Source organism: Salvelinus fontinalis, chromosome 13 (genome assembly GCF_029448725.1).
Source record: "Salvelinus fontinalis isolate EN_2023a chromosome 13, ASM2944872v1, whole genome shotgun sequence".
Taxonomy (NCBI): domain Eukaryota; kingdom Metazoa; phylum Chordata; class Actinopteri; order Salmoniformes; family Salmonidae; genus Salvelinus; species Salvelinus fontinalis.
The window spans coordinates 40,372,558-40,394,400 of record NC_074677.1 but is presented as its reverse complement, the minus strand read 5'-3'; the positions used below and the strand labels follow the sequence as shown (position 1 = coordinate 40,394,400).

Below are 21,843 nucleotides of genomic sequence, written 5' to 3'. Positions count from 1 at the left end.
GATTAGTTATTCACTGGGTACCAGGGTCTGCTTCTATTAGTACACTCCCCACTGTGCAGATGTGTTGCTATGTAATATTGATTGTGTGTGTTAATGTACTGTAGGTGCTGCCCAGGCAGACGTGTGGCCTGTTCACTCACACCATCTTCTACAACGAGTACCCTGGAGGACCCAAGGAGCTAGACAAACTCATCAACGGAGGGGAGCTCTTCCTCACGGTGCTCCTCAACCCGGTGAGACCAGACACCACTAGCATCAGGAGAGGATTGCATTTCACCATCACGGATAGTGCTGCTCATCTCTCTACGGCTGCTTTGAAAACCCTTTTTTAAAATTGATTATATTTATACTTTTTTTTAATCTCATTTTGTGCCAGGGTGGTTGGAAACAACGGTGCATTGCGTGATCTTTTTCTCTGAATGTCGTTCTGTTTTTTTGTTTGTTTTTTCATTCCGTCCTCACAGATCAGCATCTTCATGACCCACCTGTCCAACTACGGGAACGACCGTCTGGGTCTGTACACTTTTAAGAACCTGGTGAAGTTCGTCCAGACATGGACCAACCTGCGGCTGCAGACCCTGGCGCCTGTGCAGCTGGCCCAGCGCTATTTCCAGATCTTCCCCGAGGAGAGAGACCCCATCTGGCAGGTGTGTGTTTTTTTTTGTGTGAGAGGCCATGAGAGCTGTGGGGTCACTGGGTGTTTGGAACTCGGGACTATCATAAACCAGGCTGACGATTTAAGAGAAGGCTAGAAGAGATGTTGCCTTTTGACTCAGTCTCCATTGCGTCATACAGTGCAAATGTTATTTTGGTAGGTACGGCTAGGAAAGGCTGGCTCTTTGAACTGTGGTTTTGTGGTGCTCCTGCTTCCACAGTAGCACTCTGACACTGTTTCCCATCAACGCAGAAAGAAGACAGGTTTCCTTCCCTAAGAGGTCCAAGTGCCATCTTGGCAGTTGCTCACACTGACTGTCAATATTGAGTTCTCACAAAGGGGAGAGGTTAATGTGAGCCGGCGGGGCTTCCTTTGAAGTTTGGAGCAAACTTGTGCCTGCCTGGGTCCAAAGGCTTCTTCATCACAGCGCTGTGTTAAGTGTCTTGGGATTAATGTGATATCCTGGTCACCTCATTACCCATCAGGCAGATGTCAGTGGGGACCGAAGGGAAGGAGGCAGGCAGGTAGATTGAAGGTAGTTGGCGTCAGCTTGACATGCAGATTGACCCTGAGGCACATGAAGATGCTCGCCTTGCAGGGCTGCTCTGAACTATTTTCCACACAGATACACTGAAGGCTACTTACCACTCAGGAAAAACGATGGAAAGACAGCCTGCCTGATACTGATTACGGGTTTCTTCCCTAGTCCTTTCTTGTACAAGCAAAATTGATCAAGGGGTGAATCAGTAACCGAATGTTTGAGTCTGCACCCCCAAACCTCTGTTGGACTGGACTGGTTGGGTTCATTTGAGCTGAATTGAAAGTAGCCGTCCTCCGGTTGGCATCGTTGGTCCCACAGGGGGGATACGGTTGCCTGTAACCATTGTGTCGCATGTTTGTTCACTCCCCACAAAGGTCTCGCTGCTTTCTTGGCTGGCTTTAATCACGTAACACTGAAGTCCCCTGGCCAAGTCAGCGGTGGACTTTAATTACAAACAGACTGCCGCTAGATATGATACTGGAACCTGAAGTGTGTGTGTGTGTGTGGTGTGTGTGTGTGTACACAAGTCACATCAATGGCAACTTATCCTGAGGCACCTTACCGTTTTACTGTACTGAACTTCCAGGTGAACTAACTCTGTCACTACAGGACCCCTGTGAGGACAAAAGGCACAAAGACATTTGGTCCAAAGAGAAGACATGCGACCGATTCCCGAAGTTGCTCATCATTGGACCACAGAAGACAGGTGAGCAGTAAACAACAGATATCATATTGTACAAAAACAATATCTCATGAGGCCTCCCGAGTGGTGCAGCGGACTAAGGCGCCACTACAGACCTGGGTTCGATCCCAGGTTGTGATAAAACCGGCCGTGACCGGGAGTCCCATAGAGCGGTGCAAAATTGACCCAGCGTCGTCCGGGTTAAAGGAGGGTTTAGCGGTGGGTGGCTTTACTTGGCTCGTCGCCCTCTCGCGTCTCTTTGTGGCGGGCCGGGCGCCTGCAGGCTGACCGATCGTCAGTTGAACTGCGTTTCCTCAGACACGTTGGGGCGGCTGGCTTCCAGGTTAAGCTGGCGGGTGTTAAGAAGCACAATTTGGCGGGTCATGTTTCGGAGGACACATGACTCGAAGTCAGAAGTTTACATGCACTCGTTTTTCAACCACTCCACAAATGTCTTGTTAATTAACAAACTATAGTTTTGACAAATCGGTTAGGACATCTACTTTGTGCATTACACCAGTAATTCTTCCAACAATTGTTTACAGACAGATTATTTCACTTATAATTCACTGAATAAAAAATACAGTGGATCAAAAGTTTACATACACTAAGTTGACTGTGCCTTTAAACAGCCTGGAAAATTCCAGAAAATGATGTCATGGCTTTAGAAGCTTCTGATAGGCTAATTGACGTAATTTGAGTCAATTGGAGGTGTACCTGTGGATGTATTTCAAGGCCTACCTTCAAACTCAGTGCCTCTTTGCTTGACATGGGAAAATCTCAAGAAATCAGCCAAGACCTCAGAAAAAAATTGTAGACCTCCACAAGTCTGGTTCATCCTTGGGAGCAATTTCCAAACGCCTGAAGGTACCACGTTCGTCTGTACAAACAACAGTACACAAGTATAAACACCATGGGACCACGCAGCTGTCATATCGCTCAGGAAGGAGACTTGTTCTGTTTCCTAGAGATGAACGTACTTTGGTGCGAAAAGTTAATCCCAGAACAACAGCAAAGGACCTTGTGAAGATGCTGCAGGAAACAGGTACAAAAGTATCTATATCCACAGTAAAACGAGTCCTATATCGACATAACCTGAAAGGCCGCTCAGCAAGGAAGATGCCACTGCTCCAAAACCGCCATAAAAAAGACAGACTACTGTTTGCAACTGCACATGGGGACAACGATCTTACTTTTTGGAGAAATGTCCTCTGGCCTGATGAAACAAAAATAGAACTGTTTGGCCATAATGACCATCGTTATGTTTGGAGGAAAAAGGGGGATGCTTGCAAGCCGAAGAACACCATCCCAACCATGAGGCACATGGGTGGCAGCATCATGTTGTGGGGGTGCTTTGCTGCAGGAGGGACTGGTGCACTTCACAAAATAGATGGCATCATGAGGTAGGAGAATTATGTAGATATATTGAAGCAACATCTCAAGACATCAGTCAGAAAGTTAAAGCTTGGTTGTAAATGGGTCTTCCAAATGGAGAATGACCCCAAGCATACTTCCAAAGTTGTAGCAAAATGGCTTAAGGACAACAAAGTCAAGGTATTGGAGTGGCAATCACAAAGCCCTGATCTCAATCCTATAGAAAATGTGTTGGCAGAACTGAAAAAGTGTGTGCGAGCAAGGTGACATACGAACCTGACTCAGTTACACTAGCTATGTCAGGAGGAATGGGCCAAAATTGTAGCTTGTATAAGGCTACCTGAAACGTTTGACCCAAGTTAAGCAATTTAAAGGCAATGCTACCAAATACTAATTGAGTGTATGTAAACTTCAGACCCACTGGAAATGTGTTGAAAGAAATAAAAGCTGAAATAAATCATTCTCTCTACTATTATTCTGACATTTCACATTCTTAAAATGAAGTGGTGATCCTAACTGACCTAAGACAGGAGATTTTTACTAGGATTAAATGTCAGTAATTGTGAAACTGAGTTTAAATCTATTTGGGTCAGGTGTGTGTAAACTTCGACTTCAAATGTATGTGTATGTATACTACCAGTCAATGGTTTAGACACACCTACTCATTGAAGGGTTTTTCTTTATTTTTACTATTTTCTATATTGAATAATAATAGTGAAGACATCAAAACTATGAAATAACACATGGAATCATGTAGTAACCAAAAAAGGGTTTAACAAATCCAAATATATTTGAGATTATTCAATGTAGCCACCCTTTGCCTTGATGAAAGCTTTGCACACACTAGGCATTCTCTCAACCAGCTTCAAATTTGAGATTTTTGGTTCCAACCGATGTGTCTTTGTGAGACGCAGAGTCGTTGAACGGATGATCTCCGCATGTGTGGTTCTCACCGTGAAGCATTGAGCGGAAGGTATGATGGTGTCGGGGTGCTTTGCTGGGGACACTGTCAGTGATTTATTTAGAATTCAAGGCACACTTAACCAGCATGGCTACCACAGCATTCTGCAGCGATACACCATCCCATCTGGTTTGTCCAGGGCTGGGTTTTATTTTGTTATCAGCCACCCACATGGCATTGTTTGTTAATTAGAAGCAGCTGCAAAGTTATTCCAACGTTATTGGCCACCTCCACTTTTTTATACTATTTTTAAAAATTATCAAAATCCATTAGAGAAAGAAAATACATGTTTACTTATTTTTTAGCTAGTCTATGTTATAAATATATATCTGACCATTTTATAAATGGTTTAATTGCATGATAGGATGGCATTTTGCAAAACCTGCTACCCCCGTCCCTCCAAAAAGAATGGTTTTGACCACAAAAAGTCACTACATGCTCCAGATAAGGTTAGCAAAATGGCTGGCTAGCTATCTAGATAAGGTAATCATGCTAGCTAGCTACACTGACAGCTGTCAGTGCCCTATTTGTGGATGTTTGTCAACGCCACGTGGAAATTCCCTCTCCCAATTTGTGAATATGTATAAGAAGCCTTCGCCATCCCTCAGAGGTAGAGCGGAAATGCACATTTAGGTTCCATGACAGGAAATTACGTTGAAATAGTGGCAGCAATTTCCTCTGGGGTCATCATTTAACGTACAGGTAACTGTCAAAATAAGGGAAACACCAACATAGTGTCTTAATAGGGCGTTGGGCAACCACGAGCCGCCTGAACAGCTTCAATGCGCCTTGGCATAGATTCTACAATTGTCTGGAACTCTGTTACAGGGATGCGACACCATTCTTCCACAAGAAATTCCATAATTTTGTGTTTTGTTGATGGTGGTGGAAAACGCCATCTCAGGCACCGCTCCAGAATCTCCCAAAAGTGTTCAAATTGAGTTCAGATCTGGTGACTGAGACACAAACACCATTTAAACCCCCTATACTCCTTTGAGACCCCTCTTTCAAAGTAACTGAGACATCTTCTAGCCATGATAGCCAAAATAATGGGCAACCGGGCATTTTTATACATGACCTTAAGCATGATTGGATGTTAGTTGCTTAATTAACTCAGGAACCACACCTGTGTAGAATCACCTGCTTTCAACATACTTTGTATCCCTCATTTACTCAAGTGTTTCCTTTATTTTGGCAGTTACCTGTACATCCAGAGAGACGTGACCTGAGCTCGTTCCAGGTGAAGCTAGGGGGTTATAGATAATGCACTGTGTCTCAGATAGCCATACCCTAGTGGTGTGTAGACTAACTGTACTAGATCCACTGCAGCAGAAGGACAAGCGCTTCTCTGCCTGACATGGAACAGCCTTGACCCTCTGTTTATTGACAGCAAGGAGAGAAGGGATGGATAATTGGCATCTGGGCAGTCATTTACGGAGTGTCATACACTTTATTTAATTTATAGGATCACCACAGAGGCAGGCAAGCAGTCAGTCATTGGGTTTTATTGTAACCTTGACTGCTTCCCACTAAATGGGAATTTCAGGTTTAGTGCGTAGCCTAATTAAACTTCTTAAAGATGTCTTAAGGGAGCGATAGCCCTCCTGAGACTTCTGTAAAACGGCCATGTTAACCTTTTCAATAAAAACGGATTAGTGGGTTGGGTCTGAGTAAATGTACACATTTCACCATTGTAATTATCAAACTGCACCAGCATTCACTATAGTCTCGTCAGCCATCTTGTCTGTCAACTTCACATCCACCACTCCTCTTTACCTGGCACTTTATCTCTTACTTAGTAGTGTTTTGGGCTCTCAGCCTCTAGCTAGACCTGTTGCTATTTAAAGCTATAGCACATTTCAGATGGGTAGTAAATAGCTGTGGTAAATAACCAGAAATATCAAATTTTTTAGCATTTACCAGTGGTGGGAAAAGTGAAAAATTGTCATACCTTAATAGAAAATGACTCGAGTGAAAGTCACCCAGTAAAATACTACTTGAGTAAGACTAAAATGATTTGGTTTTAAATATACTTAAGTGTCAAAAGTAAAAGTATAAACCATTTCAAATTCCTTATTAAGCAAACCAGACGGCATTATTATTTTTTTACATTTTAATTGACGGATAGCCAGGGGCACACTCCAACACTCAGACATAATTTACAAACTAAGCATTTGTTTTTAGTGAGTCCATCAGATCAGAGGCAGTAGGGATGACCAGGGATGTTCTCTTTGATAAGTGCATGAATTGGACTATTTTCCTGTCATAATGTAACGGGTAATTTTGGGTGTCAGGGAAAAAGTATGGAGTAAAAAGTACATTATTTTCTTTAGGAATGTAATAAAGTAAAAGTTGTCAAAAATATAAAAAGTAAAGTACAGATACCCTCAAAAACGACTTAAGTAATACTCTAAAGTATTTTTACTTAAGTACTATACACCCCTGGCATTTACAGTTCCTTCAAAGTATTCACCCCCTTGATTTTTTTCCCCACATTTTGTTACAGCCTGAATTTAAAATGTATTAAATTGAGATGTTGTGTCACTGATCTACGCACAATACCCCATAATGTCAAAGTGGAATTTTGTTTGTAGAACTTTTTGGAAATCAATAAAAAAATGAAAATCTGATATCTCTTGAGTCAGTAAGTATTCAACCCCTTCATAGCAAGCCTAAATAAGTTACATTTACATTTAAGTCATTTAGCAGACGCTCTTATCCAGAGCGACTTAAGTTCAGGAGAAAAAAATGTGCTTAACAAATCACATAAGTTGTATTGACCCATTCTGTGTTCAATAATTGTGGTTAACCTGATTTCTTTTTTTTTTTTCTTTTTTTTCTTTTTTTTTTTTAATGACTACCCAGTCTCTCTACCCCACACATACAATTATCACACATACAATTATCTGTAAGGTCCCTCAATCGAGTAGTGAATTTCAACCACAAAGACCAAGGAGGTTTTTCAATGCCTTGTAAAGAAGTGCACCAATTGGTAGATGTTTTTTTTTTTTAAATACACTGAATATCCCTTTGAGAATGGTTATTAATTAGGCTTTGGATGGTGTATCAATACACCCAGTCACTACTACTAACTCTATTGCCAAAGAGGAAGGAAACCACTCGGGGTTTCCAGTCAATTACAGAGTTTAATGGCTGTGATTGGAGAAAACAACAGGATGGATCAACATTGTAATTACTCCACAATACTAACTTAACTGACAGAGTAAAAAGAAGGAAGCATGTACAGAATAAAATATTCCAAAACATGCATCCTGTTTAACAAGGCACTAAAGTAAAAAATGTGTCAAATAAATTAACCCTTTGTATTCAGGACGAAAAGTTATGTTTGGGAAAATCCCCCAAAAAACACATCGGAGTGCCACTCATGTTTTCAAGAATGTTGGTGGCTGCATCATTTTGTGGGTATGCTTGTTATCGGCAAAGACTAGGCAAAATCCTAAAGGAAAACCAGGTTCAGTCTGCTTTCTAACAGACACGGGGAGATGAATTCACCTTTCAGCAGGACAATAACCTAAAACACAAGGCCAAATATACACTGGAGTTTCTTACCAAGACGACATTGAATACTATTCACGACATTGAATACTATTCACGACATCGAATACTAATCGGCCAGCAGCATACCACCCTGCATACCACTGCTGGCTTGCTTCTGAAGCTAAGCAGGGTTGGTCCTGGTCAGTCCCTGGATGGGAGACCAGATGCTGCTGGAAGTGGTGTTGGAGGGCCAGTAGGAGGCACTCTTTCCTCTGGTCTAAAATATATCCCAATGCCCCAGGGCAGTGATTGGGGACATTGCCCTGTGTAGGGGGCCGTCTTTCGGATGGGACGTTAAACGGGTGTCCTGACTCTCTGAGGTCATTAAAGATCCCATGGCACTTATCGTAAGAGTAGGGGTGTTAACCCCGGTGTCCTGGCTAAATTCCCAATCTGGCCCTCAAACCATCATGGTCACCTAATAATCCCCAGTTTACAATTGGCTCATTCATCCCCCTCCTCTCCCCTGTAACTATTCCCCAGGTCGTTGCTGCAAATGAGAACGTGTTCTCAGTCAACTTACCTGGTAAAATAACGGTAAAATAAATAAAATAAATAAAAATCTAATAAAGCTATATTAGTGTTTTATTTTTCATTTTTAATACATGTTAGAATTCTTCTCCCACTTTGACATTGTAGAGTATTTTGTGTCGATCGTTGACCAAAAATGAGAATGAAATATATTTTATCCCACTTTGTAACACAACAAAATTTGGAAAAACTGAAGTGGTGCGAATACTTTCTGAAGGGACTATGTCTAATATCTAACATGTATTTACATCGTCTAATAGTATCTATATTGGATATTTGTATCAGCAATACTCATGAAAACTGCTGGTCTTTGTGCAGGCACCACAGCCCTGTATCTGTTCCTGGGGATGCATCCTGATCTGACTAGTAACTACCCCAGCAAAGAGACCTTTGAGGAGATCCAGTTCTTCAATGGCCACAACTACCACAGAGGCATCGACTGGTATGTGACTTCCCTTGTCCTACTTTATCATTTTCATTACCACCACTCTGGCACTAATTCCTCTTCTCCAAGACATTTCCAACATTCCTGGTTGGGTTTTGGGGGCAGCATGTTAGAATGGAAAGAGAAATCGCTAATGTTAACCCGCCATGCTTTTCATAGTGTATTAAACCAACTGTTTTGAGACATATTCCAGTTAATATTTTTGGCTTTAGTGGAATGTTTCATCCTTCAAAGGCAGAGGCTTTGGTTCATCCCCCTCTGAGCTCAATCATTGATTAACAGAAAGCAGACCATTGTATTAATGTGTGGTGGGCTCGGTTGTGGAAAATTGGTCTCTTTCAGCTAGTGACTGGTTTATGCCGACGCAGTCATATGTTTTATCCAGAACATTTCATCATTTTCGTAGTTATTGATGAAACATTAAACTAGTCTGTTTACGTAGGATGTTGGTATTTGTTATACGGACAAGAATGACATTTGTTTATCTTGAATCATTCTGACCCTTAGATCCTTTTTGTCAGGCAATTGTTGTACTTTTAAATGGTGATAACCAAATTGTCTTTTGGTGACCGATTCATCTAATCCGGTTCAAACTGCTCTGTCTGTTTGTCCTCGCTGGAACAGGTACATGGAGTACTTTCCCCTACCCTCCAACACCAGCTCAGACTTCTACTTTGAGAAGAGCGCCAACTACTTTGACTCGGAGGTGGCTGCACGCCGTACAGCCGCCCTCCTGCCCAAGGCTAAAATCATCACCATCCTCATCAACCCTGCAGACAGGGCCTACTCATGGTACCAGGTGAGCCTCCATCCCAGAGAAAAAACACTTCCCATCGTTCCATTTCCAACGCCAGACTCTATTATAGGGATAGGAATTGGGTGAAATGCTGTGGGTGGCTTCAGGGTAGCTTCACTCCTTTTCCAGGTCAGCCGCATTGCTGATTTCCCTTGAGCTTGCAAATAAAGTATCTAATATGCTGGTATAGAAATAGGTGATGTACCGGTTTGTAGGAGTGTGAAATGAGTTGGAATGCCCTCTGCAAGGACACAGCACTCTGGAGATATCTGGCAAGGTGGGCTGACTGTGACGTCATATCTGTCTGTTCTGCCCCAGCACCAACGTGCCCATGGTGACTCGGTCGCCCTGAAGTATACTTTCCATGACGTCATCACTGCTGGCCGCAATGCCCCCATCAAGCTGCGGGTGCTCCAGAACCGCTGTCTGGTACCGGGCTGGTACGCCACCCATCTGGGCCGCTGGCTCAACCACTACCACCCCAGCCAGGTACGTTTGGTCATCTGGGTCCCAGGTGTGCCTGTTTATACTCGTGTGTGTTTACAGGGATTGTGCATAAGCATGTGGTTAAATGGAAACAAACATTTATTCAGTCTGTATATACTATATGAACGTGTTTAGTACTGTGTGTGTGTGTGTGTGTGTGTGTAGACTGTTGTTGGTGTTGAATTTAAGACCGCTCACCTAGTCTATCTGACCTACTGTGCTGTTGTAACTGGTTCCTCAGATTCTGGTTCTGGATGGTCAGGTGCTGAGAACAGAGCCTTTTGCCTTGATGGACAAGATCCAGAAGTTCCTTGGGCTGACAAACACACTGAACTACCACAAGATTCTAGCGTGAGTGTCTTATTCGGGCTTCGACACACTGTAGACCCACTTGCTGGAGCCAACACATGGCAAATGAAGGCTTTTGTTTCCCTAACCGCTGTGAAATGTAACATTATGCGTATTAATGCATTGAGCTGGTCGACACCGGTGTGGTTTGCAGGAGCCTATCTTTCCTGTTTAGAGCAGAGGTGCTTGCTTTGTGAACAGCTTTGATGTGATTTTCAGAATGTTCCCTTCTGGAGGGATTACCATCGCTTTGACATCTCTCTGCCAACCTATTCCCTTTCTTCTGCCTCCCCCTGGTCTCCAGCCCCCCCATATATCTCTGTTTCTGTCTCTGATGCTTGACCACATAATCACTCAGCCATCCTTGTAAACAGCAACATCTGTCGGCCACATCCTCTGTAGACAATGGATATGTTTTGTCCCGCGTCTCTTCTCTAAACACGAAGAGCCGCAAACCATCTGTTCAGGATGTTCCCTTTTTGATTAGGTTGGGAATTTATTTTCATCATTTTGACTGGCCCTCCTCCGTTTTATGGTTCTGCGTTCCTCTGTTCCAGGTTTGATCCCAAAAAAGGGTTCTGGTGCCAGTTGTTAGATGGGGGGAAGACCAAATGCTTGGGCAAGAGTAAAGGACGGAGATACCCCGACATGGACACAGATGTAAGTTATGAACCTTTCCCTAAAGAGAAGTGGATTAAATTATTCAACACTTATTTCACTTTTGTCACCTTGAAAAGCAAGTATTTTTAGATTTTATAGAAGAACAAAATATTTATTTCTAACAGTCAGTGCTGCTTTATCGTTGCTTGTCTGTGACAGACTCCGCTCCTTTCAGGCTGTGTTTGGAAAGCCACCAGATCGGGCAGAGTGTCTAATGAGCAGACATAGAGAGGGGTTGTGAGGGGGGCAGGGTGGGCAGTGGGCACAGCTCAGGTCCTTGAAGTTACCTTGACTGTTTTGGCACAGACACCTCGGAGGTAATTAGCTGGGTAATGGCGGGTGATTTTTCTCTCTGCTGCAGTCAGAATGGCAGGGCTCATGAGACTCACAGAGCTGCAGTGCCCGCTGCCTGAGTTGTTCAGTATCTGGGCAAAAAATCTCTGCACACTACGTTAACTACAGATCATATGTAATGTGGTATTGTGCCCTGTGCATAAAAGTTAGATATTCATGATAACATTGAATATTTGTATATAATTTGAGCACCACCTAAATGGGCAGCTACTGTGGGTGGGAGCTATAAATTATGTATTGGTCTATTCAATTTTTTCTTGTAACTATATGGCCCTATATTTGACTCGCTCTCTCCCCCTCTCTCTCTCTCTCATCCTGTGGCAGTCTCGCGCCTTCCTTAGGGAGCATTACAGGGACCACAACATAGAGCTGTCCAAGCTGCTCTATAAGATGGGCCAGCCTCTGCCCAGCTGGCTCAGGGAGGAGCTGATCCACACCAGGTAGCCTCAGCATGGCCGGGGACACAAGGACAGAGACGCCACCCCAACCTGCCCACACATAGGGGGTGCACTCTCCCCTCCGCTCCAGCCAGCCAGCGCCACACGGGGTGACCAGGAGCTGAGGAAGCAGGAGAGACACAGCAGGCCCTCCATGCCCACTCAACCCAGTGGCCCCCAGCGACCCCAGTTTGGGGTGTGGGCCTCAGAAGGGAAAAGAGGCAGGGGTGAAGGAGAGACATGAACTGTGTTTAGGATTGTTCCATTTCTTTCTCAGAAAGAATGACAAAGTGCCCGTCTTGACCATGGGCACATGCACACAGCAACGCTGGGGCCAAGAGAGAGGAGGGAGGGATCAAAGAGATGTATCATTTCCTCAAGGAGAACCAATGTTGTTATTCGGTCTCTCACACAGACAGGCAGACACACTCACTCTCTGTACGCTTTGCAGAGGGCGGAGAAAGACTTTGTTTCTCTGTGCCAGTTATGGAAAAATACACTAGCCAATAATGGATATTCAAGTGCCGGAGTGGAATGTTAATTTGAAAGTATTTCTGAATTTATATTTTAATCATTAACACTCATATACTGCTGGATGTCTGTATTTCTTTCCGAGCTGTTATGGTTGCACGATGCGTCTTTCGAGCATTGTATGTTCCTTTCAACTGTCCCATGTTTTTAATCTGTGTTCATCTGAAAACATAACTGGAGTCCATGAATTGCTCCCACAGACCACACCGACACTTGACCTTTATCAAGTCAAATCCCCTTTTGGTCTTTAAGACCTTCAATTCCAAATGAGACCAGCTTGCTTTGTATTGGTCAGTGGAACGTTGTCCTTGGTCGTAACTGCCTTAATAATGAAATAATGAAACCCATTCCTAAATACAGCTGGACCCTACCATGTCTGTAGAGTACACTACAAACTGAACGTAAATGTGACATGAAAAATGTAGCTGCATGTTTTAAAGGCCTTAAAGTGGATATTGCAATTTCACTCCAAGGAGACGGGCATCCTCGTCGCCATCCAACTTGTTACTGTACCGAGCACGTCTCTTGATTTCCCGCTAATAGAGCAGGATGTTGATTTCTAGTCTTTCCCAACTCAGCTGACTAGAGCTTAATCACTTCCCTATTCATTCTGTCATCTGATCGGTTACTCCTTTTGTGCCTGTACAATAGGTGAGTGCAGAATACAAGGATATCTTTTGATCGGCTCCACTGGGGAAGGATACTGGTACCCCTAGCCCTTGTCTCCTAGTCTCCAGTTACAGACAACACCGTCTTCCCTTCCGCTTGGAATGGCTTTGCCACATGTTGTGGTCAAACCAACACCAGAGGAGCGTCGGTCACAGCAACATATCTCTAGCTCTGCAGTGGTTGGTTTAGTATGCCCTTTGAACCCAAGCCCACTGGATCAGTTGGTAGTGTAACTGGCGGCCTGTAAGAAGTGGTCCTTATCCTTCCGTGTAGGATGGCTCTTAAAGGTTCACACTGTCCCATGTCATCCTCGGACATTATTCATCAACGCAGCTTATAGTCCTAGCCCACTTCATAGTGTCCAATCAGGTGTGTTCTGCAAAGACTTTGGGAGAATTAAGAGGTGAAATTGGATTTGAAGCTGCAAATTCAAGACGGTTAATCCCACCCTCTGGAGGAGCTGGGGTGTTCTATACAGGAGACATTGAGAGCCTTTTCTTCTCTCAGTTTATTAGTCAAGGTTATAGGAATGTAAACTCACTTCATTTTATCTCCTGTCAGTTGCTATGGATGCATATACGAATACTATGAACATATCTGGGAGGTTAATGTTTCTTTGTTGTATTACAATCCGGTATGTACAAATACATGATCTACTCTGAATCCATGCTCTCCTAGAAGCACAATATTTATTTCTCAACACGATGTAAGAAGAAGGTTTTGGTACAACTTTCCTGTTAAAGAGAACAGTCCTTGTTTGTGTGAGGGATTTTGCAGTGCTCCAGAATATGAGGGTCCATTTAGCATTTTGTATTACCTGGACCCTTGTAAAGAAGTGTGGTCTTATGGGTCCATTCTAGATTAATTGTATTTAAGGTACTGAATCATGCACCTTGTGTGGTGACACAAATGCTGCTCTCATTTCAATTTGTTCAAGGAGCTGTAATATATTCACAAATCCTTTGTCTCGTCATTTCCTTTTGCTTTTGAGCCGTTTTACAATGCAATATAAAGTACAAGTGTTCTGGTTCAGAGTATCAGGGAGGGTGTTGTGTTGTTTGAGCCTAGACACTACGGTCAGGAGATGGGCCGAGCGAGTTCCCATGTCTGGGCAGTTCCTTCTTTACCCCACTCACTCAGCCGAAGTCCCAGTGAATTTCACTCTGTATGATAATGTTGGACATTGAGTAGTGATCATTCATTAACTATAAGGACATGATAATCATCTGGACTGTACAATCAACCAATTGTTGTTAATATTTTTTTATTGTTTGTAGCTAATATTTTTGATTTTTAATTTACAAATAAAGAAACCACTGTCTTTTAAACTTTTGTCATGCATTTAAATTTTCCATGTAGTTGACGACGATATTTTGGAGTATGTAATATGATAAGAGCAGGACAGGGACTCACCGTAAAAGCTGTGTAAGACAATGTGGCACACAAACGAGGTTTCACCCAATTGGCGACAGATTTTCATGCGAATATAATAAAAATCATAAAGAAAATATGCGCATTTTCGCACTAAACGGATTTGTTGCGGATAAAAGTCAGTGCGTGATGACAGTGCAGAAATGTTGTTGTTTTTTCACTTAAATGTTCATGTACCGAATAATAAAAGTTCAATGTGTTTCCGTCGCATTTAAAATTTTACCGAGTCAATTCTACCGTGTTTTGCGTGAAATAGCAAATACAGCTACTCTGGTCCTGGCATTTGAGCTCTAACCAACAGCACGCAGATACAGTGCGGGTAGGCTAGTTTATGGATAAGAGCGAGAATAGTTTTATTTGTCAAACGGCAGGCAAGCATCAATCATGTCACCAGAATAAGACCCTTGATATATATGGGAAAGGAGCATCAAAATCATCGTGCACTTTCACCACCCTGTGAAGTTCATAACTTCATCTGTAGCCTAATAGACTGCATGGTGTCCTGAGTCGTATTGGGAGGACCACACACCATATCATCGCGTTGACTCCAAGTTTACTTCGATCTGATGGTTATTATATAACATTTGCGCATAAGGGCGTTTCCACCACAATTTATGTCAATTAATTTCACCGACACAAAAAGATCCCATGTCAAACAAATTATGTCGGCATTTATAAAATTGTACCGAAACTACCTGTTTCTATCACAGCTGTCGTGATTTTTTCAAAATAAGATATGAATTTACTTTCATAAAAACTGGACGGAAACGTGGTGAGTGACTGTAAATTGTCTTCTTAGCTGTCATATAACAGTAAATCCAGTGCTTCATTTGAGCTGAATCCTGCCGGAATAGGATAGGGAAAAGTAATGTATGCCCATAAATATCAAAGAACGTGACAGACAATTTAAAATATATTATCATATATTTAAAACTCATATAAATCTCACAACCCCCATACATTTTTTAATATTGATATATATTTTCAATATGCAAAATGTACGTAGATTATTCTTTTGTTCAATGGATTTATTGCTTTGAAATGTTTTCCATAAAAGTTTTTTTTACATAGCATATATTTAAAAACCATACATACATCTCACATGTAGGGATTCATTATTTAGTCATTGCATTTGGTGTTAGGCAACATTATTACTACTTTGTTTCTTGTAGCTACTGTAGATGATACTTGCCAACATTTTGAGAATAGATTGACATGGCGTGGATAACTATTGTAGGTTTATAATTTATGTACAAGTTTTGAAAATGCACAGAAACCTGTTTATTGTCATACTGTAGTTGTGGCTGCCCATAAGGTTATGGCATCACATTGGATTTATAAAATATGGTTTGGATATTATTGTTCTAACTAATGACTGCAGTAGGGTTGTAATTCCCTATTATTTTGGACTGAGTCCTCGAGAATTTCCATTGGGAATCGTTTATGCATATTGCCAACAGCAGGGGGCGCGGTATGAGCGGCTCCCCTTCCCTCACCAACACTCGAAGAAGTCTGTGACAACTGGACGTTTCTCCTCCTGTCTACTTTGTCTTTGTTCTGTTAAACAGGTGTGTGGTGTACACAAGCAGTGTATTCAGCCAAATCATATTTAGCTTATGTTGATTGGACTAAATTGTTTTTAGTATCTTTTAGTTGTCAATGTATTAGACTAAGCATAGGTAATTTGATAATGTTAAAGTTGAAATGGTTTTGTTTGTTACATAACTGTTTGTTACATGCAATGTGCTTTATGGATTTCACCGGACAGAGGTTGCTCTTCTGATTTCAGTTTTGTGATGAAACAAAGGTGTGGTTGAATTTATTCTGCCACTGTGTCTTCTTATTGTCTCGGCCTTAAGCCTATATCATGGTCGCAGGGTATATGAACTAACAGGTTACAGAGCAAACAACACAGTTATCACAACACATACAGTAGGTTGTAATATAGCTTTTTTCTGGCTTGGCTTCCCCAGTGATTTGACCCACGCACCGCTACTGTAAACAAGCACATTATTTATAGAAAATGTTGTAGACTAAATGGTGTTCTGAGTGATATTTACCTTTTATGTTGAACTTGTAAAGTTTAAATGTGTAAATTGATCGAGTGAAAACTGTAAGCGATCTTGGCATAGAGATGACTGGGTTTGCGGCCAAGCTAGCCTAGCCCATAGAATAACATGAAGAAATGCTGCCAGCTAATATTCTGGTTTGAATTTATTGATTCATAGCTTCTCTGAGGTAATATTGTGGTTTCTTTTCTACTCCGTTTATATTTTCTATACCCTGACATCTCCAGATTTCAAGTGTTATATATTACAGTTGTTTTATTTCATTTTTTAAACGGTATACACTAACGCTAAGCTAACTGCGCTAACACTAGCCTGTCAAGTCTATAGGGTTGCTATTAGCTTGGTGCTACCGTAGGCTTGCTCAGTATTGAGATGGCTGATTTGGTTTATTTTTTATTTAGCTAAAAAGGTTAAAACAGGCTTACTTATGTGTATTTATTTTTATTGATCATTGTTAACGTATATATATACTGAGGTTAAGATAATGGTGTATTTTTAAATACAAGTCAATGTATTAGCTAGCATGACTATTTTAAATAAAGAGAATGTATTATGTTACTGTACTTACAGTACGTTCTAGTCTTTTACAGTATCCGACTGAATTATTCATGTTTTGCAGATCAAAATTCACCCAGGCTCAAAAGTTACGGTTCCAAATTCGTCTGGAGGGCGGTCATGCAACTAGGTCAACAGTTCCACTGACATGGCAAGAGCGCTGTTGGGTGCTTTTAATGTTGACATGTTGCTGAAGTGCAACCTGAGAGGTATGTAAAGAGATTGTATAGACCGTAGAATTAGAATGACTATAAGGGGCATAGGCCCTTAGATCATGGAAGGGCTGGGCCTTGCAGGTGATGGAGAAGTATGTTCAGGCTCAGTCAAATTTCATCTCCAAGTTTGAAGAAGATCTAATCACATTGGGTCATTTTTTGGGGGTCTCCATCTCAGAATGCACATATAAGGATAACAGGTAACCGTTGGCACATCGCCTGTGAAAGAGGCTAGTTGCTGTTCACGCAAACCAACACTGTCCGTTTTACTCATTCTAATTCTATGGGACTATGGAAAGGGAAAGGGGGATACCTAGTCAGTTGTACATGCATTCAACTGAAATGTGTCTTCCAGGGGCCTCCCGGGTGGTGCAGTGGTCTAGGGCACTGCATCGCAGTGCTAACTGCGCCACCAGAGTCTCTGGGTTCGCCCCCAGGCTCTGTCGCAGCCGGACGCGACCGGGAGGTCCGTGGGGCGACGCACAATTGGGCTAGCGTTGTCCGGGTTAGGGAGGGTTTGGCCGGTAGGGATTTCCTTGTCTCATCGCGCTCCAGCGACTCCTGTGGCGGGCTGGGCGCAGTGCGTGCTAACCAAGGGGGCCAGGTGCACGGTGTTTCCTCCGACACATTGGTGCGGCTGGCTTCCGGGTTGGAGGCGCGCTGTGTTAAGAAGCAGTGCGGCTTGGTTGGGTTGTGCCTCGGAGGACGCATGGCTTTCGACCTTCGTCTCTCCCGAGCACGTACGGGAGTTGTAGCGATGAGACAAGATAGTAATTACTAGCGATTGGATACCACGAAAATTGGGGAGAAAAGGGGTTAAAATTAATTTAAAAAATAAAATAAAATAAAAAATATATGTGTCTTCCGCATTTAACCCAACCCCTCTGAATCAGAGAGGTGTGGGGGGGGCTCCCTTAATCGACATCCATGGCTGTGGTAAAGTATGTATATATATGTATGTATTATTTGTAGCATTGTACAGCTAAACCAGAGTCATTATCTTTAGACCTAACTCAAACTTAAATATTTGGCTGTGTCATTAATCATGACACATTGAACATGTTTATTTTGAACAATTCTAAGTTGCAAAGCTAAAATGGAAGAAGATGGGGGAACAAAGACAGATTGGATCCTGAAAAAGTGATAACAATAACCGGTGAGTAGGTTGTTTTCTTCATCGATTACAAATAAGCATTTGACAGTGTGCAGGTATCGTCATGATATTGTTTAAAAAATAATATCACTTCTAAATGACTCATGGCAGAAAGAATGGTGAATATTATTCCAGACACTGATCTCGAGATTTCTTTTTTTTCCCCCATTCAACAAATTTAAGATGTTAAAGGGATAGTTTACTTTTTTAGAGTTTATAGTCAGATTGCTAAATCCCCTCAAGTTAATAGTGGCTATTTAAAAATCCTTGAACCATGGATTACAGTTTCTCCTGGCCCATGGACTACTTTCAGGGTAAGGAACCATCTTACTGACTATAAGGTGTAAAAAAGTGAACTATCCCTTAAAACCTCTTGGCGCACGGATCCCTTTAGTGGGATAATTGTCATCAACAACCGCTGAATTGCAGAGCGCCAAATTTATAAAAAAAATTGCTAAAAATATTTATTTCCATGAAATCACAAGTGCAATATAGCAAAACACAGCTTAGCTTGTTGATAATACAACTGTCGTGTCCGATTTTGAAAATATGCTTTACTGCGAAAGCAATCCAAGCGTTTGTGTGAGTTTATCGATCACTAGACAAAACATTACGAACACCTAGCAGCAATAAATATTGGTCACGAAAGTCAGAAAAGCAATCAAATTAATCGCTTACCTTTGATGATCTTCGGATGTTTGCACTCACGAGACTCCCAAGTTACACAATAAATGTTCCTTTTGTTCGATAAAGATGATTTTTGTATCCAAAAACCTCCATTTGGTTTGCGCATTATGTTCAGTAATCCACAGGCTCGTGCCGGTCATGAAGGGCAGACGAAAATTCCAAATAGTATCCGTAAAGTTCGTAGAAACATGTGAAACGTTTTTATAATCAATCCTCAGGTTGTTTTTAACATAAATAATCGATAATATTTCAACCGGAGGATAAAGTATTCAATACAAGACAGAAATAAAATGTCGAGCTACCACTTTCGCGCGGAAGAACTAACCAAGGACACTGACACGATCTGATAAATCTCGCTCATTTTTCAGAATAAAAGCTTGAAACTATGTCTAAAGACTATTCACAACCTGTGGAAGCCATTGGAAAAGGAATCTGGTTGATATCCCTTTAAATGGAGGATAGGCAGGCAATGGAACAGGGATTTTTCAAAATAAGAGGCACTTCCGGGTTGGATTTCCTCAGGTTTTCGCCTGCAAAATCAGTTCTGTTATACTCACAGACAATATTTTGACAGTTTTGGAAACTTTATTGTGTTTTCTATCCTAATATGTCAATTATATGCATATTCTAGCATCTGGGCCTGAGAAATAGGCCATTTACTTTGGGAACGTTATTTTTCCAAACATAAAAATTCTGCCTCCTAGTGTCAAGAAGTTAATTTAATCATTGCAAATAGGGCATTAATGGTCAAGGACTTCTTATTCAACTGAATCTGATAAGCTTTTCACATAAAGGTTTGAAAAAAAAACATGTATGACCCCAAACCCAACCCCTAACTGTTCTATGTGCTATTTATTTGGATTTGTTGCTTTCTCTCCACAGATTCTGTCATGAAGTGCTTCCCTGGTTCAACAAATGGACACGTGGGAATGGCTTACAACAATAAATGGCTGAATTAAGAAGCGATGAGAGCAAAAAATGTAATTAATTGGATTAAATGTGTTTAGTGTGTTGTGTCGTTTGTTCGAACGTTTTATTACCATGACTACTAAGTATCACTGAAATAATGCTCCTGTTACATAAACTACAAAAGTATGTGGACACCCCTTCAAATTAGTGGATTCGGCTATTTCAGCGACACCCGTTGCTGACAGGTAAATAAAATCGAGCAGCCATGCAATCTACATAGACAAACATTGGCAGTAGAATGGCCCGTACTGAAGAGTTCAGTGACTCTCAATGTGGCACCGTCATAGGATGCCACCTTTCCAACAGGTCAGTTCGTCAAATTTCTGACCCAGTCAACTGTAAGTGCTGCTATTGTGAAGTGGAAACATCTAGGAGCTACAAAGTCTCAGCCATGAAGTGGTAGAACACAAGCTTAAAGAACGGGACCGCCGAGTGCTGAAGTGCGTAGCGCGTAAAAAATAATCTGTCCTCGGTTGCAACATTCACTACCGAGTTTCAAACTGCCTCTGGAAGCAACTTCAGCACAATAACTGTTCATCGGGAGATTCGTGAAATGGGTTTCTATGGCCAAGCAGCCACACATAAGCCTAAGATCACCATGTGCAATACCAAGCATCGGCTGGAGTGGTGTAAACCTTGTTGCCATTGGACTCTGGAGTGATGAATCACGCTTCACCTTTCTGGCAGTCCGATGGACAAATCTGGGTTTGGCAGATGCCAGGAGAACGCTACCTGCCCGAATGCATAGTGCGATCTGTAAAGTTTGGTGGAGGAGGAATAATGGTCTGGGGCTGTTTTTCATGGTTTGGGCTAGGCCCCTTAGTCCCAGTTAAGGGAAATCTTAACGCTACAGCATATAATTACATTTTAGATGATTCTGTGCTTCCAACAGTTTGGGGAAGACCCTTTCCTGTTTCAACATGACAATGCCCCCATGCACAAAGTGAGGTCCATACAGAAATGGTTTGTCGAGATCGGTGTGGAAGAACTTGATTGGCCTTCACAGAGCCCTAACCTCAACCCCATCGAACACCTTTGGGATGAATAGGAACGTCGACTGTGAGCCAGGCCTAATCGCCCAACATCAGTGTCTGACCTCACTAATGCTCTTGTGGCTGAATGGAAGCAATTGGCTGAATGGAAGCAATTGTCTGCAGTAATGTTCCAACATCTAGTGGAAAGCCTGTTTTTCTGCAACGTAGAAAATAGTAAAAATATAAACCCTTGAATGTGTAGGTGTGTCAACTTTTGACTGGTACTGTATATAGACTGATGGTATATATATACCATCAGTCTATATACAGTACTAGTCAAAAGTTTGGACACACCTACTCATTCCAGGGTTTTTCATTTTTTTTAAATATTTTCTAAGTTGTAGAATAATAGTGAATACATCAGCACTATGAAATAACACATATGGAATCATGCGGTAAACAAAAAAAACTGTTTAAAAAATCTAATTATATTCTTTGCCTTGATGACAGCTTTGCACACTCTTGATGACAGCTTTGAATTATCTCAACCAGCTTCATGAGGTAGTCACCTGGAATGCATTTCGATTAACAGGTGTGACTCTTAAGGATTGTACCCTTTTTTAAATATTAGCCGAAAATAACATACCCAAATCTAACTGCGTGTAGCTCAGGACCTGAAGCAAGTGTAACGGATGTGAAATGGCTAGCTAGTTAGCGGGTACGCGCTACTAGCGTTTCAATCAGTGACGTCACTTGCTCTGA

The 21,843-nt window shown here is 41.9% G+C and overlaps 1 protein-coding gene and 1 long non-coding RNA gene across 3 annotated transcripts in view; both read left to right on the top strand.

Moving 5' to 3' along the window:
* The window catches only part of LOC129868669 (bifunctional heparan sulfate N-deacetylase/N-sulfotransferase 1-like), a 105,632-nt gene extending 91,276 nt beyond the window's left edge, over positions 1–14,356 (top strand). For both annotated transcript variants that reach the window (XM_055942846.1, XM_055942847.1), the window contains 9 exons: positions 105–233; positions 465–647; positions 1,806–1,902; positions 8,621–8,744; positions 9,372–9,546; positions 9,862–10,032; positions 10,271–10,380; positions 10,935–11,037; positions 11,716–14,356. In XM_055942846.1, coding sequence (XP_055798821.1) covers positions 105–233; positions 465–647; positions 1,806–1,902; positions 8,621–8,744; positions 9,372–9,546; positions 9,862–10,032; positions 10,271–10,380; positions 10,935–11,037; positions 11,716–11,835 — 1,212 coding nt within the window. In that variant the 3' untranslated portion in view covers positions 11,836–14,356. The remainder of the gene's footprint in view (positions 1–104; positions 234–464; positions 648–1,805; positions 1,903–8,620; positions 8,745–9,371; positions 9,547–9,861; positions 10,033–10,270; positions 10,381–10,934; positions 11,038–11,715) is intronic.
* Positions 14,357–15,240: 884 nt separating this feature from the next.
* Positions 15,241–20,115, top strand: LOC129868670 (uncharacterized). The gene is made up of 4 exons (XR_008761790.1): positions 15,241–16,027; positions 17,148–17,292; positions 18,382–18,454; positions 20,021–20,115. It is a non-coding gene; the product is annotated as an uncharacterized LOC129868670 (long non-coding RNA).
* Positions 20,116–21,843: the final 1,728 nt, after the last annotated feature.